The sequence below is a fragment of the Empidonax traillii genome, unplaced genomic scaffold (assembly GCF_003031625.1).
Source record: "Empidonax traillii isolate 1590-97213 ecotype Southwest subspecies unplaced genomic scaffold, ASM303162v1 scaffold694:size336501, whole genome shotgun sequence".
NCBI classification, from domain to species: domain Eukaryota; kingdom Metazoa; phylum Chordata; class Aves; order Passeriformes; family Tyrannidae; genus Empidonax; species Empidonax traillii.
Genome location: NW_020955887.1, coordinates 139,695 through 156,338, shown reverse-complemented (window position 1 = coordinate 156,338; position 16,644 = coordinate 139,695). Strand labels below are relative to the sequence as shown.

Genomic DNA, 16,644 nt, shown 5'->3' with positions numbered 1-16,644 from the left:
AACAAACAGTTGTAGGGCAAAAAAATATCTGCTACTCCCCAAGACTTAAATGCCAAGCAGACAGGGATGTCACTGAGAGCTGAGCAAGTCTGCTGGTGGTGTCAGAGCCTGAATCTTCTCATTGCAGGATCATGTGTACTCTGGATACAGGAAGGGAACTAATTATTTATCCCGTACAAAAGCCCACGGGTGCTTCTGACACAACAAGCACATTCTGCTTTCCCACTGCTGCTACTACACACAAGTTAATGTAAGTCTGTAAATGATGCCAGGATAAACTATCCTCCCTCCTGCTTCATTTCCCTGGAATATAAATCTGGACAGGTAGGAGAAGCAGAGAAATCCGTATCATAAAAACAAGCCACTTAATTTTACAATTCCCTCTCCACACAGGTGTTGCTATCTTCCAATCCAGAGAAACAGGTGAAAATTCAGAGCGGAGAACGGGATGTAGATGTCTGACCCCAGGCTGAGGACAGGCAGGTATCACACATGTTAGAGTTTCACCAACCACACGATCCTGATCCCAAGCCACGTTTCCTAGAAATCAGCATACCAGGAATTTGCCAGCTCCAAATGGAAACTTCATGTTGCAGATCCCTCTCAGAGGCTCTCAGAAGGGGAAACGGCGGAGGAAGAGCAAGGCTGGGGAGTGTTTTGAGCGGTCTTACCTTGCCACCATGCAATTGCTGGAGAAAGATTGAAGGTCCAGGAAGAGTCTGGGGAGGTGTTCAGCCAGAGATACAGTGGGAAAATACCTGGTAAGAAGAGGTGGGGGTGGAAGAGAAAGAAATCACATGTGTTGTATTCTAAAAGAGGATTACGGGATTTAAGAAGAAGGGAGAACTGAGACAGCAGTTTCAAGCCACAGATGATGCTCCACCCTGGTCAGAGAGGGGTGATGAGACTACGGCCAAAACTTCCTATGGCAGCTCTTCTGCTCATTGCAGCCACGGGAAGATGTTTTGACTTGCTGTTTCCACAAATAGTGTTTAGCATCTTACCATCTGCTTTTAAAAAAATAAACCAAGGCTATATTCAGTCCAATTTTTTTACTAGGATGAAAATTAGCAGGATGGAAAAATAAGAGTTGGCTGCTCTGGCATTTAGTTTTTTAAGACTCACTTAGCACAAAGTGCTTTCACTTCCATGGCACCACAACAGCCTTCAGATTGCAACAAGGGAGGGAGTTTCTTTTAAATGCAAAGGTCAGGCTAAAGAAAAAACAAAGCTAAATGCACAGCGGGAAGATGTGGGGCCATGAATGCTAGTGAGCATCACCCCAAATCCCAGCTCCACAAGCTGTGCAGCAGCATGGGACTGCACCTCCATCCTCAGCACATCTGCCAACTGATAATGAAGCACAATCCAATTAGCATAGCAGCTGGCTCTCTCCACTTTCCCTTTGAACACAAGAACTACTTTTTCTGGTAAAATATCTTCTTGCTGAGCAAACTGCCCCTTTGCAGCAGGAGAGGGAAGATTGGAGCAGCGATTTTACCCAGATGAGAGTGCTTTAAGACACCTGCAATGCCAGCCTGCTGAGAACAGACCCAGAAGACGGTGATAATAAATTCAGATTGCGATTACTAAGAAAATGTGACCTTCTTAAGACCAACAAGGCAGCTCCACATAATCCTCAGCTCCATCCCAACACATAAGGACGCACCCAGACATTGAGTGCCATTTCTCACACTCACACATCACAGCTTAATTAACTTTTTTTCTTTTTTTAATCCTGGCCACTTGACTTTCTCCCCTCTCCTTTAAAATAGACAGGGAAGCCATACAATTGAAACTATTACTCAGGTGGATCAATTTACTTCCTAGCACGCACACTGTGCAAACAGCCAACATCCCAGCAGGCCAGGCATGGCAACTTTTCTTCAAACAAAAAACCAAAATGCAAACAGAGCTGCTTTAATTGCCCAGCACCCTAACAAACTTCCATCATGCCCAGGGTGAGCCCTGACTCACTAGGGAGTGAAGCAAACTCCCTGGTCTCCTTTATCTATGGCCAGTCCCTGCTCCAGGTTTAACACCTTCTTCCCATGGAGACTCCAGTATCTCCCAAGCTTCTCCCAAGCAAAACAGTGCCACCCATTCCACAGGGACATCTCAAAGGAGGATGCAGTCACCAATCACCTCCCAGGAAGCAGAAGGTATCAGTCTATTAACAGAAGAGCAGCAGCAAGGGAAGGTTTTTAAACAATGAAGAGTAACAAAGTGAGAAAACTACTGCATGCAACTAACTTAAATACAACAATGTATGTTCCCATCACACTTGCTTAACCATTCTGCTAATATTTTTAAGCTTCTGAAATGATTTTATTTAAGATCCAAGTCATAACTATCTTTTTTTAAAATATGTGAAATAAGAGGCTGCCCTCAATTTCAGCTGCAGCGAGAGGAACAAGTGAGCAGGATAGGTCACTAATCCCTGCCAGAAAAAATATTTCAGGCGAAAGCAAGTTGGGTTCAGTCTCTCTGCATCCCCTAGAGTGAGGCAAACACACCCAGGCCAACAACACACAAAAGACTTCCAGAGAGGGGTGGTTTTATCTGCCCAGTTTACGATATAAACCCATTAAAAATAATCTGCCTCTTTTGCTGGTTATCTAGCAAGGCAACAGCAAGGAAATGCTTGCTTGGTAGTTTTTCCAGATGGTTTCAAAATAAAAAGAATCAGAGAGATAAAATTCCTTTGAACTCTCTTGCGAGCATTCTATCGGCAGCCTGTGGTCCATCTCCTCCAGTGTGGGGACCCAGAGACAAAAGCCTTCTGCTTCCATGTGAAATGGAAAAAAAAAAAAAAAGGGCAGTATTTTCTTTTCTCTTAAAAAATGAATGTACACTGGGGAAAATAAAAGCCATAAGCATTTATGGGTTCTTGCTCTTCCAAGGGAAGAAGGTGCTAAGGATAGGATGCAGATGAGGATCTTTTATACCCGATGTTCTACAGCTCCTGGCCCCCAAAGCCATCCCTGGCCCCAGCATAGATTTCAGCTGCTCCCACCACAAAAATCACAGGAGGACTCTGCCACAGGCAATAGATCTGAAAAATACTAGAAAAAAGAGGAATGCAGGAGCCAGCAGCAAAGCCTCTGCTCTGCATCAGCAGGGAGAGGCACCAGCCTGCACCCCTCCTGCTCCTGAAGGGCTGACACAGCTTTCGATGATAGCTAAAAAAAAAATAATTAGGGAAATATGGTAACAATACATGTATAAATAGCTATTCCACACCTTGGGAGATGGCTGGTAGAAGGGCCAAGCGCTTCATCCTAACAAGCTGAGAGGCCATTATATAGAGACACTCACATCACAGCGGGGAATGCAATTTCCTAAAGCTTTCATAAATTAGGATTATGTAACTGTATGGGAAAAAAATATAATAATATAGACAAGGAGGTTACATAAACCATCTGTAAAATGTGAGAAAGTACTTGACATCCCACTACCCACTCCTTGGCAAGCTCTAACTGGGTCTTTTGCCATCAAAAATAAGCAGGCTCCTATCAATCATGTCTTCTCCCCTGGTCCAAACAACCAGGGAGAAAAGACCCAGCCAGGCTTTTTGGAAGGAAATATTTCACCTGTGGCTGAGATGTGAAATTTCCCTCCCCATACAGCACACTCCAGTGAAGTCCAAGCCCTCCGCAGATGACTCGAGGCAACCTCCTGGCAGCAACTACGTCAATGCTGAGCAAATTCAATTTCAAGGGACAGCTTGGGGGGACTAAAATAAATACAAAATGGGAATAAACAAGAAGCTCCTTGTTTGCCAATTCCGTCTTGATTTAGTCTTTTCTCCAGAATAAACCTGACAATTAAAGTTAGATTTCATTTTTTTTCTTCCATTTTTAAAAGCATTTCATTGCTTGCAACAGATTTCAGGCTTTCTCCAAGAAACTATAAGCCACGTGACTCCAAATGGCAGCACCCCCAGCAGTGCAAATGCTGTATTTAATCACTTATCTCCATGCACAAGGGCTCGGCCGCACCTCGAGAGCCCAGTGCTGAATCCCAATGGGGGATCCCCAACTCAGCATCCAGCACTGCTGCCAGCAGTGCTGGCACCCAGAAATAACTCTGCACACAAGGCCATCCGCACCAATGGTCTATAAATGCCAAATTATTTTGGGCAAAATGCAATTCCCAGCATGTTGTGAAACACCAGCTTGTTCCAGTGCCAAATCAGGATTTCTTGGAGAGGAGAAGGAAATGTCCCAAGTGGACAAACTGCGGGAGGGGGTCCAGGGTGGTCATCGCTGTGGGACACTGCGAGGTGCAGGCAGGGTCAGCCCTTGGGCAGAAGGAGGATTGAGGACTGAGGACGCTGCAGCTTTGGGGATGATGCTGGACCACCGCCAGGGCACTCAGACCCCTGCCTGCCCAGAGGAGCAAGAACATGCACATGAATATGCACATGATCACGCATGGGCACACATACACACTCGTGTGCATCACTTGAGGGTGGGAAAGGAGTCTGCATCCCACCAGGGCTCCTTGCTGGGATGGGGGTCACATCCCAGAGATGATGCTATTTGCCAGGCGGTGCCTCCTAGAGCTCATTTTATTAAGCGATCACATTTAACTTAAATCCAAAAGTACTTGAAATAGGAATTTTTTAATGAGGCTATTTGCTATTTGCAAAGACGGGACATTGCAGGCAGAAGATGATTTAATTGCAGTCCCTCATCATCCCAGCTCTTCACTTCTGACAGATACTTTGATATTATTTTCCTAATTTTCCAACACACTCACTTGCATAATCAGAAATCCTTAGTAATCACTATTACTAGTTACGGAAAAAGCTTGTTGGCTCCATGACAAATAAATTACATGAACAACTTGTACGTTAGAGCACTCATGACCACTTATTTACACCCACAAACAGAGAGCACTAAAATAAAAGTAAACCTTTGCTGAGTAATTGCTATTTCCCTGTGATATGCATGAGATCTGTATGAGTTTTGCAGCTCCCTCAAGGGGCTGAAACAATTTTATATAAATACATATAACTGAGAGTGACTGTAAAATAAAGTATAAAAAAGTATAAAAGGATAAATAACTGAGGATAAATTATTCTCCAATTCTCCCTGAGGCAGCCTGGGAGCCACAACCAGACAGAAGATGGTCTTGGTGCTGAGCATCTCAAACCTTCTGCAAACTTTCTCCTTCTGCAATCAGGTAATTAAAACACATCTAATTACACAGCAGTGACGTTCCCAAAGGATGCAGTGTGGTTTTTATTCAGGAATTGTCCTTATTTTCTGCCTCATCCCAGTGGGAAGATGCTCTAACAGTGTTGGGAAAGGACCTCAACATGGGCAAATACAACCTTGGGAAGCAGAAATTATTTCTTTTTAATTTTTTAGAAAAGAAGAAAAAATAATTGCCCAAGCAGTGATCCCAGTATACACCTCTGCTCTGGGCAGGATGGGCACCATGAACAGCCCCCATCATGCCAGCCTTCCCCACTGGACCCCCTCCAGCACCAGTCCCGCTCCATTCTCCAGGCCCAAAGCCACCAGAGAGGCCACATGATTTCACCCCTCCCCAGGCATTTCAGCAGAAGCAATAACTTCTCCACCAACTCTCCAGAAATCTGCTTTTCTCAATGCCACCAAATATTTTCCCTAGCACAAGCCCCACCTGCTCCACCACCTCAAGCCCACAGAAAAGCCCCCGGCCACCCCATCCTCCACCAGCACCCCTCAACCACTGGCTCCTGTGAGCACCTAGTTCCATCCCAGCCTTGCCTTCCCCTTCCTGCATCACACAAGTTGCTGTCATCAAGCTGCAGGGCCAAGGACTAGCATACCTCCAAAGACCAGCATCCCCCCTCTGGGCTGCAAACTCTCAGCACCACTGGGAAGTTATTCCTGCTCAACCCTCCACTCCTGGCACATCCCCTGGCAGCAGTTCCCTCTCCATCAGCGGCATTTCTGTCCCCGCTCCCCCTAGCAGTTTCGTCCCATCTTCAGAGTACCAGACTGGAAATAAAACCCAAGTATCTCCAAATGGTAGCATTGCCATCCAAATCAAACCCATCACACCTTCAGGAAAATAGCCCATAAAAGCCAGATACAGGCTCTGCCAGATGCATTTGATTATTTTCTTCTCCCCAGCCCTTCAACAGTGCAGGGAAAGAGGCAGGAGGGAGACAGCTTTCCCACATTTTAAAGGAAAGAGTAATTTGTGCTTTCAACTTTTCTTTTTTAACTTTTATTGCCAGTTTCCAGGCTGAGGTTGATACCCCAGTGATATCCCAAATCCACCTCAACAGTTTAATAGCCCATTATGGTGAGATGCTATTTAAACTCTATGTTTAAAACCATACAGTATCAGCTCCTGGCCTTTTTTTTAACTTTATTTTTTAAGGGTTTTTCACCCCAGCACTCACGGGTTCCTATAGCTCATTGTGTAAAATACTGTCTCCTAATAAGAGCAAGTTGACTCAAATGTTCATTTTAAAAACAGAAGCTTGAAAGAGTTTGTATGCCCAGAGAGAGAGAGGAAAATAGCAGAAGTTTAAAAAAAAAAAAAATCACATTTACCTTGTGCAACTACTTTCACCTGCTGCCAAAGGCACTGTGTAGTAATGCACACACCCTGCAGGTTCTTTCTGGTCGGTGGTGTTAGAGGAAACCCTACGGCTGCGCCCAAGAGTAAGTCTAGTAAGGTGAAGCGGGGAAAAAGAAAAATCCCCTCCATCGAGCACCATCTCGCTAGCACAGATGATGACAGCCCCGTCACCTCCCCACCCAGTGCACCCTAGTGCCTCCAGCAACGCTCGGGCACCTCCGCATTAACTCTCTCAGACACTCCCTGCACTGAGGGGGTTATATAGGGTGGTAAACCCCATCCCATCCTCATCCCACAGCAAGAACTGAGGACACCATCTCCTTCCCCACGATGCTCCAGCCCCACCTGGGACCTCGAAGCCCTCCACAGAGCCCCAGGCAGGGTCCATCAGCCCCACGCATGCCTCTCCCCAACCCTGCGCCGCCCCACGCTTTCGCCCCCCTTACCCACGGTACTTCTTCAGCCCCACACAAACTGCCCACCGGACCCTACAGCCCAACACACAGCACCCACAAGCGCCCCAAACCCACCTGCAGCCACCGCCACCGCCCGGCTCCGAGTGACCCCGCGCGCCCGCTCGGCTGCGCCTCCGGGCACGGCGCCCGCCGCCCCGCCCCACCCACGTCCCATTGGCCGCTCCGCCTGCCTGTCTCGACCACGGCGCCCGTTCTGCCTTCTCATTGGCTCCAGTGGATGCGATATGCAAATCAGAGCGTTCTCCCCTCCCCCGACGGGCCGGACCGCTCAGTCCCCCCGGTCGCCCCCGCGCTCTTGCCGGGGCGGGGCCGGCGAAGCCGGGCGGCATCGGCGGCAGTCCGGCCTCGAGCTGTACACAGGGGGGTCCCGGCCCCGAGCGATGCCCGCCCGCGGGGGTTGGCTCCACGAAGTGCTCCAATATTCTCTCAGCCCCCCAGCCCCACGGGTACCCCAACGCCTGCAAGCTCCTCGGGGTTTGTAATGGGAAATTCCGCGCTAGAGAGCGAAGAATTTGTCTCCGCAGTTAGGGACAGAGAGACGTGGGTTTGGAGAACTCACTGGCTGCTGGGATATGCAGAAATGTTCCAATTCGGTATGAAGGAGATAAGTTTTTTGTTAAAAGCTGCCTCAAAACACCCCTCGAGATTAGAAATAATGCACATTTGCAATTAAGCATCTCATCGCTGCTTGTCAACGTTCAGCTAATTGCAGCGCCTGAGCAAAGAGGTGCAAAAAAATGTTGGGGACAGATTTAAAATGGGGCATCTCTATTTTATGAAGTGTCCGGTTTTACCAGGTTTGTGTTGAAATGAGTGCCTGCAGCTTCCAACCTGCACCCTGATTTCCACATGTTAATCCAGTAAAATCCCTAGGGTCAAGCTGAAGACAGCACTGCCTTGGCAGATGCTTTCTTACAGGTCTGCTCTGTATGCTGAGCTCGATTCCCCAGCTGTAATTTAGACATTGATGTCACTTATCAGAAATACATAATTAAAGCACACTTTAGGAAAAAAAAAAAAAAAAAAAAGGTTTCACAACATTTCATTTTTCCCTCTTTAAAATAATCCAGGTGAATCTTGCATTTTGGTTTTAAACATTTCCATTTACCAAAAAAAAAATAAAATATATATTGTGTGTTTGCAATATTAGGAAACCACACAGCTTAATTCTGTCAAGTCCCTGAAATAACACCCAGGCCCTGAAAAATCCCATGCAACCAATGGCAGCAGTGAGGGTGTTCAGCCTGCTTTGTCCTTGCAAACCTTACAAAAATGGTTAATTTGTTTACATCCAATAAATCACACAAAACACATGGGAAGAAAGCACCAAAACACTACTACATCAGCACTGGACCCCTCAGCTCACTCTGCTTTCTTGGGTGGTAAGATGTCCAAAATCCCTCATTTGGCCAGTGCTGGGGTCTGCCCTGTTCACCCCCATCCCTGTAACACAACCTGGAGGAAATCTGTTCCATAAATAATCCTGTCCAGCTTTGGGGCGGCTGCCAGAGGTACTGCTTGTTCCCCCTCACTGTCCAGCTGGCTTCATATGTCGTGCCCCAGCCCTGTGCCCAGCCACAAAAGGACAGGGAGTCTGGGGAAAAGTCTTACCCTGCACTGGAACAAGGGAGCAAAGCCAAGAAACCTGCCCTGCCTTGTGCTGCTCCCAAGCACCTTGTGTGAGGTAAGAGCAGCAGCTCCTGAAAGAGAAAAAAAAAATTAAAAAATAACAGGGGATATTTTTATTCATCCTTGTCTTCTGCTAAAAATAACCAATGTTAATCTGCCTCGAGAGCATGAGGAGGAGAGGAGTCCTTCCACCTCGGCTTCACAGTTAAGAGCCACACCAGTCGATCTCTCAAGCCTTGGAGAGCGGAAGAAATGGGTTTTCTCCCAGTTTCCTTTTGTGTGTGGCAGCACAAATCGATGGTCATGGGCAAGGTGACCCATGCAAGATGCTCCCTTCCCAGGGGGATCAAATCCATTGTTCCCCCTCAGTATCCAGATTTCCGTCACCCATTTGGGGGATTAAAGCAGTTTTTTGCAACCTGATGATGCCATGGCTTTGCCCACCTGCACCCCCTGTATGTGCACCCCTCCAAGGGCCCAGTTTGTCCCAGGCAGAGGGGTGCAGTGTGGCAGGAGCCTGGTGTCGTGGTCATGGGAAGTTGTGTGTTTATGGGAGGTGCAGCTGGGTGTTGCACAACAGGCAGCAGAGTACAGGAGAACACTGTGTCCTCGCCGCTGGCTGTAGGTGCAGCTGCACTGGCAGCAGGAATGGACAGACAGGGGGGACATGAGGGCATGGGGGGATGGAGGCAGTAGTGCAAGACCACTCATTTGGTATGAGGATACTTGACCTGGGGTTGCAAAGCAGCTGGAAAACTGCTTTCTGTATTAAATTTCCCCCAAAATCTTCCTACTGGAAAGGCCACAGGAGGGATTCTATGTGTAGTCATGGAATGACTGGCCAGACCCAGCCTGGGGCAATCGCTCTGATCCCTCCTGAGGCTGCAACACGGTCCCTCTCTTAGCCTGGACTCATGGCTCCTACAATGAATTTCTTAGCAGCAGTGGGGACAAGGCATACCCCCCACACATGGGGACCACCAGAGCAGCCCTGACTCCATCACAGGCTTGATCCTGCTCCCTTCTGCAGCACAGCTAGGGCCGGCTCATTCTACATGTATTTCCAATCCATAAATTACCAGATTGTGATTCAAATCCTGGTCCCGTTGCAAAAAAGCCTCTTGCCAGCAGACAGGAGCACCTCCAGCCAGAGGCTTTGCTGGAGCTGGATCCATCCCTGCATCCCCATCTTCCCTACAACACTTCCTTCCAGACACCAGGGACAGCTTTTACAAGCTGAAAGGACACACATATTTTCCCAGATTATTTATCTTCTGGGGAAAGGGGGAAAATCCCTGTCCTCCCCAGCTGGTGATGAGCAGATGAGGGCTGGGCAGAGTCCAGGGCTCCCCTAGCCCTGCCGGAGATCCAGCCCCACACAAGTAAGGGCAGGATGCAGCGAGGCCCAGAGTAGGGAAGATAAATAAAGTCCGGCTTTGCCGTCCTGGCTGGTGGCCACTTCCAACACAAAGTACATTCCGGTCTGGACGTAACGAACTGTACCAGCCTCCGCCGGGGAGGGCGGATGGTTGGGGCTGGCTGGGGCTCTTCACCCCTCTTGACCGGGGTTTCAGGGTGGGAGGGTGCAGGCTGGCACCTCTCTTCTGAGTTGGGTGCAGGAGTGGCAAAGGATGCAGTACCCTCTTGGGCTGCAGTACCCTCGAGGACGCTCAGCAGCCAGGCTGTGCCCGGCAGTGGAGATGCTCCTGCTAGAGGGATCTGAGGCCTAAAAACATTCCGGGGAGATCCCCCGCGGGTGCCCTAGTGCGTGCTAGGTGCCTGGAGAGGCCTGCCTGCAGGCACACTCGGCAGGGATATGCACAAGCATTCCTCGGCCAGTGCTACGACTGCGTCCCCCCACGCCCCGCCGGCAGTTCCCGGGACTTTGCCCCAGGCCGCAGCCCCACCACTCCCGGGAGCCGCAGCCCGGGAGTCCGGAGCAGCCTGGGGCCGGGCCGGGCCCTGCCCCTACCGGGAGCAGATCCGGGCGGGCGGGCGTGGTGCCAGGGCTCGGCGTGGGGACGCGATGTACCGGCCGTGGGAGCTCCAGGAACAGCCTGACTCAGCGGCGGGAGGAAGGGGGGGGGGAGAGGGAGGTGGCCGGGCAGGGCCACTGCTTCCAAGCGGCTGGTCTCGCTCGGGCCCCCTGGCTGGTGAAGACCAGTGTGGCCCCAGTCATCACCCCTTCATTCCCCCAGCGTTCCCCCCAGCAATGGCCCTGGCATCACACCCGGCATCAACCCCCAGCATCACCCCTAACACCCCTTTCAGCATCTGCCAGAGTGCATCCCCCAGAGTGCATCCCCAGCAATGCTATGCCCCAGTATCTCCCCTCCCACGTGTGGGGCTGGCCCACTCCCCCAGCCCAGCTCACCAGCATTTCAGGGAATTTAATGCTAAAAAGACTCATCAAGGGGGATCCTATCTTAACACCACACCCACAAAGTGGCTGTTGCAGAGCACCTAGTGCCGAGCTCTCACCAGGCTGAGGCAGCCCATCAGCTCCCCCCGCCCCCCTTGCCCTCCCCACATCCCTGTATTGCACTAATTAATTCTTGCAGCAGCGCAAATTATTCAGTCTGAGGATTTTTCCACTTGTGCCCTGCTGGAAAACATCATGAGGGGCTCACGGAGGTGTGGTGGCTGCCTGGATGTCCTCCAGGGCCACCTCTGCATCCCCCATGTCCCACTTGCGACTTCCACTACTGCCCTAAGCTGGGCAGTCCTCAGCCCTAGGCTGCTGTTCTGGGATGGGGGAGCCTCCTCAAGAGACCCTACTTCCAGCCCCGAAGCCAACCCCAAGGACGGAGGAGAGACGGAAATCTTCACACCAGGTTTTGGGACCCTGGGGGCTGTGGTTTGCCTGGAGCAGGTCCCTGCCCTTCACTCGGGTCCTTCCCTGTTCCAACTCCAGGGAAAAACATCAACAATTGGTTTTGTCAAGAGGCAAACCAGAGCTTTTAATGATTTTTTGCTAGAAAGGATGCTTTTTCTTCAGAGAGAGCTTGAAGAGTGGCTTCTCATCGGCTTCATCCTAAAGCCATCTCTCAGGCATGCTGGGCAGTGGTGCTGAGCCTGAGCTGAAAGGCAGAGCTGGTGTTCGACACCCACCCAAATCCCCTGGGCCCACAGCTACGGAGGGATAAAAGAGGGCAGAGTGGGACAGTGAAAACCTGGCTCAGATTTAGGAGCATCCAATTGGGAGTTGTGTGAGTCACAGGATTAGGCCCCCCATCCTCATTGTGCCTCATGACTTGGACAGGGTTGTGGGGGAAGACTGAGGATTTAGGTTTCCCCAAGCCCCTGGTGCTGGCTGGGGCATCCCACACCCTGCAAGGATGTGATTCATCCCCACAGCTTCTGCCTTGTGCACATAGTGGCCACCTGCAGCCAAAAGTCACCTTGGGATACCCTGAGAGGGGCCACTGGCCCCTTGGATTGCACCAGTCACTGCTTTGCCATGCCCCAACCAACACTAGGAGAAAAGGCATGTAGAGTGGGAAACAAAATGCAGAACCAAGAGCAAGCAGGCAGCCCCAGATACCTCTGTGCACCCCCAAACACCTCTGTGCACTCCCAGATGCTTCTGGGCAACCCCTCAGGTACAAGAAGCCCAAGCCTCTCTGAAAGCACAGGCATCCCCAGTGCCCTCCAACCTAAATCCCAGGAGCCCCTCTGGCCCAGCTGCAGGATTAGGCCCATCATCACACCACTCTGCAGCAAACTGGGGTGTACTGGAGGGGGGAGGGGGTCATGGAATTAGGTTGTGCCTGGGGTCTTCCCTCCTGCCAAAATCACTGCCCCAAGTTGGATGCTACAGGGCTGCTGCCTGTCTGAAGTCCACCATGGGGGCCAGGGGCAGCTCAACACACACTTTCTTGGAGTATTTTGCAAGGTTGGGAGTAGGGCATATCTGCTGGGGATGTCTGCAAAGCTGGGCATTGTGTGGACACACCACTGGAGATGCAGTGAATTGAGGGTGCAGGGACTCCCTGGGAGGGGCAGAGAAGGAGCATCAGTGCATCTGTGCAGAAATTAAAAAGAAATGAAGAAGAGGAAGAAGAGGGAGAGGAAAAGGTGATGTTTTGGGAAAAAAACAGAGTTAAAGCAGTGCAGAGAAGAGGTGAAGGACAAGGGCTGGCAGAAAAGGGGGAGAGAGGGGAGAGAGGAGCTCGGCTGAGCGAGAACATCCTGTACCCTCGAGTAACAACAGCTAGGGCAGGCGGGGGAGCATCAGGGAGGCAAGAGGGGTGGACACTCAGGTGGTAAAATGTTCCACACACCTCCCTGGTAAGTGGGGCACCCTGTGGGTGAACAGGAGGGGATGGGGTTTGACAGTGAGGTGCAATCCTGATGATGGGGTGAGGCTGGGGAGGGTCTTGGGCTGCCCCCCACCCCAACATCCCTTCAGTCTCATACTCCTCATTGCTTTTTAACCAAAGAGAGTTAAACACCATGCAAAGCATTGAGGGAGGAAGGAGTATCCCAATGCTTGGTCCTCTCCATTACCCAGGGTGAAGTAAGATCCCTGCTGAGGCGCTGCATCTCCCACGTGTCCCTGCACAAGGAACCTTGCTGCAGCAAAACCTGCCTGCGCAAGGATGCCCTGCTCATATCCCCCTTCCCAATTTAGATTGCCCCCACCCTAGGGTGAGGTCCTCCTGTCCCCAGGGCGGGCAGCACCCCACACGTGCCAGGGGCCCCTTCCTGTGTTTGTCAGATGTCTGGTTTTTGGTTTAGGCCAATATTTACCAGCTGAGAGCTGCCAAAATAAAGCTGCAGCTTCATCAGTAAATATAGGGCTGAAATGGGGGGCGGGGGGGTTCATGTGTTCACCACCTCAGCACAGCTACCTCCTTCCCACCTTTCTGGTGCTCCCATCCTCCTTCTGCCATTTTAGACACACACAAAAAAAGGAGACACCACAAAAAGAGCATCGAATACACCAGAGATTAGTCCAGGCTGCCCCCTCCCAGTACTATCCCTCTCTCCTTCCAGGGAAACCCCTAATGCAGGACTCAAAGAGTGTCAGGGCTGTGGAGTTATGTGCATTTCAGGCAGCCCCAAAGCTGAGCTGCCCCTGGGGCTGGGAGATCTCTGCTGGGCTGGGAGGTCCCCAGAGCTGGGAGCCCTGGCTATGGACACAGTGTGGCTGCCCTCTGCCTGTCCTGGCATGGCCACAGCCGGGCGTTGGTCACATCCTGCCCCTTACAAGCACATACAACGCTGGACAAGGCGAGCCCTGGGCAGACAGGGTTCCTAGTATCTCCAGTGTGTGTCCTGGGTAATGGCAGTTCTCCGGGGTGCTCCCCACTGTTGTGGAATGGCATGTGGGGCTGAGGAACACACAGAAACGGCAAGTCCACGGAGAGACCCCTGTGTCCCATATCCCCTCCACCCTTGCTCTGCCTGGAGCTGGCCATGCCTCTGCTACAGGAGAGGGGCTGCTGTTCCTGTGCCCATCCCCATCAGCTCCTTACTCCACACCTCATCCTGCACTGATGAGGACATGGACCTGGTGGCCTCTTGCCAGGGCCACCATTACGATGAGAACAAGACTCTCAAAGCTTTCACCACCCGCCACAAGTTTAAAACTAAAATCCAGGTCAAAATTTTCTCCTCTTGCAGCTCTGCCGAGCCAAACTTTCAGGGGCCAGATGGTCCTCATGTGGCCCTCCCCGTTTCCCTGCCCACGCTGGGCACCCTCCAAGCTGTGCCACACATCCAGATGTGTCCCTGGTTCTTCTGCATGTTCAAATCCTCAAGCTGCCAGTCACCTTTGTCCTGGAAAAAAAAGTTTCCTGCAGCACCTTCTCAGCTGTGAGGAATGGCCTCCAGTCTTTGTGGCCTCCCCACCTGCTGCAGAGCCCCTTAGGACAGTGGCAAGTGCCACTGTGGGTGCCTGATGGTTGCTGTGCCCCCAGAGATGGAAAAACATGGGTGAAATCTGCATCAGAGAAGCTAAGAACACCCTCTCTGATGACCCCTTCATCTCCTGCTCCCTCCTCAGCACTGTCAGATGGCTACCTCCACTTCCTCATCCTACTGTAGTACATCTGTGCTCCCTCCCCATGCCCAAATACTGACTCCAAGCTGGTCATCACACCCTGCAGGCTACCCTGCCCAGGGCACAGCTCTGCTGGGGTCAGGGCTTAGCGGATTTGCCACCCCACTGCAAGTCAGGGCTGCTCCCAGCACCATCTCTCCCCAGGTCCATCCTGAATTCCCCAAACTCCTGCATATCTTGCAGCCAGAGAAGATGCTCTACAAGATACTGATGGAGGTGCTGCATGAGGTCTCCCATGGCGTGTACAACTGCTGCCCACAGAAAGTCTTTTTCAGGGAGGACTCCCACCTCGCTGACCTCTCACCTCCTGGCCACATCTGTTCACTCTGAGGAGGTGCAGGCATGGTCATCCAGAGCCTGCAGTGTGGCAAGACAGGGGAGGTGGACATGACAACCAAACACCCTGAGCACCCACAGCTTCAACACCCCCTGCAAGTTCCTCTTTGGCAACAAACCTTTTCTAGGAAATGCTTCCAACCAGAGCAGCCACAGCAGGAAATAAAACAAGTCCAGCACAACCAAAGTAGCTCCCTCATATCCTGGGGCTGCTGCATCTTCCTGTCCCTGCACCCCCTTTGCTTACATTCCCCCTGAGTAGAGCTCACCCCATGGCTCTCTGCTGACCTAGACCAGATTATTATACAATTGCACAGACATATAGGTAAAACTATCATGTCCCTACGGCTTTTTCCAGGACCTTCTGGCCCTGTTATCCCCATGCAGGGGGCCTGCGCAGAGTGAAAACGCTGCCCTGGAGCTCGGCAGGAGCTGCTCTTTACTCAAATTCTCCCACAGGCATTCCTAGGAAGGGGAAAGGCAAGGTGGCAGGGGCAGAGGTTCCAGGGGGTCTCTTTCTTCATCACCATCTGTAGAAGTCCCGGGGGTCCTTGCAGACACCAAAGTCGCTGTTGGTAATGGAGCCCACGATGGTCTTATCAGCGTCACAGGTCAAGCCGCTCTCACAGGGACACTTGTAGTAGACCCCATAGATGCTCTGCAGAGAACCAAGACACAGTGTGGGGGACGTGGCCCCATCCCCAGCCACCCCTGGGAGCAGGAAAGCACATACCTTTGGGGAGCATTCCTGAAACTCGGCTGCTTTCGGTGCACATCGAGCCAGGCTCAGGCCACTAACCCGGTGGCAGCAGCCGCTCTTGCACTGGGCACTCTGCAGGCACAGCTCCCCAATCTCCTGCATGACAAGACAGGGCCTGAGCACCAGATCCCTCTCTGTCTGGCTTTGATCCCTCCCTAGCTGTAGGCCCAGGGGGGTTGGGTGGGTGTCAAACACCAGGTCTGCCTTTCAGTATGCCTGAGTCTCCCAGTATGCAGCATTTCCTCAGTCTGGTCCAAAATGCCAGCCACTGAAGTGCTATTTTTGTGGGGTTCATGGGAGCAGGGCTGAGACACCACAGGAAAGTGTCTTCCCTCCCCAGTCCCTGTGAGCCATCCAGGGTGGGAGTTCTGGCTGGCTCAGGCAGCTGAGATCTTCAGTCTCATCCACTCTATGACTTCCCTATTCCTTTACACAGCTGCTTTTCCAGGCTCCAAGATCCCTCACAACTCTGGAAAACCCAGCATGTCATCCCCATCTGCCTCAGTTTTCCCAGACATGGTAAGTTTTGCTCTTGCTGTCTGCATCCATCATCCTGGGGGTCCCCCACATAGCTGCTGCCAGAGGTCAAAACACTGCAGGACACCTCCAACCCTCCATGCACTGTGTGCCCCATTGCAGCACTTGAGCAACCCCCACAGTGCCAAGATCACAATAAGTCTCTTCTTACCAAGTTGAAGATGAGCCCTCGCTCCTGCCGTGCTGACAGGGTTGGGGCCAGGAGCATCAGAGCCAGGAGCAGGCAGGCAGGCACCATGTTGGCCATGGTG

At 51.4% G+C, this 16,644-nt stretch overlaps 1 protein-coding gene and 1 long non-coding RNA gene across 2 annotated transcripts; both read right to left on the bottom strand.

Moving 5' to 3' along the window:
• Positions 1-440: 440 nt before the first annotated feature.
• Positions 441-1,160, bottom strand: LOC114065771. Its single transcript, XR_003573045.1, has 2 exons — positions 672-1,160; positions 441-540 (listed from the first exon to the last, which is right to left on the bottom strand). It is a non-coding gene; the product is annotated as an uncharacterized LOC114065771 (long non-coding RNA).
• A 14,398-nt stretch (positions 1,161-15,558) lies between these two features.
• Positions 15,559-16,640, bottom strand: CLPS (colipase). Its single transcript, XM_027899914.1, has 3 exons — positions 16,545-16,640; positions 15,830-15,952; positions 15,559-15,754 (listed from the first exon to the last, which is right to left on the bottom strand). Exons 1-3 carry the CDS (start codon positions 16,638-16,640, stop codon positions 15,620-15,622), a joined length of 354 nt encoding a protein of 117 aa, XP_027755715.1. The 3' UTR covers positions 15,559-15,619.
• Positions 16,641-16,644: the final 4 nt, after the last annotated feature.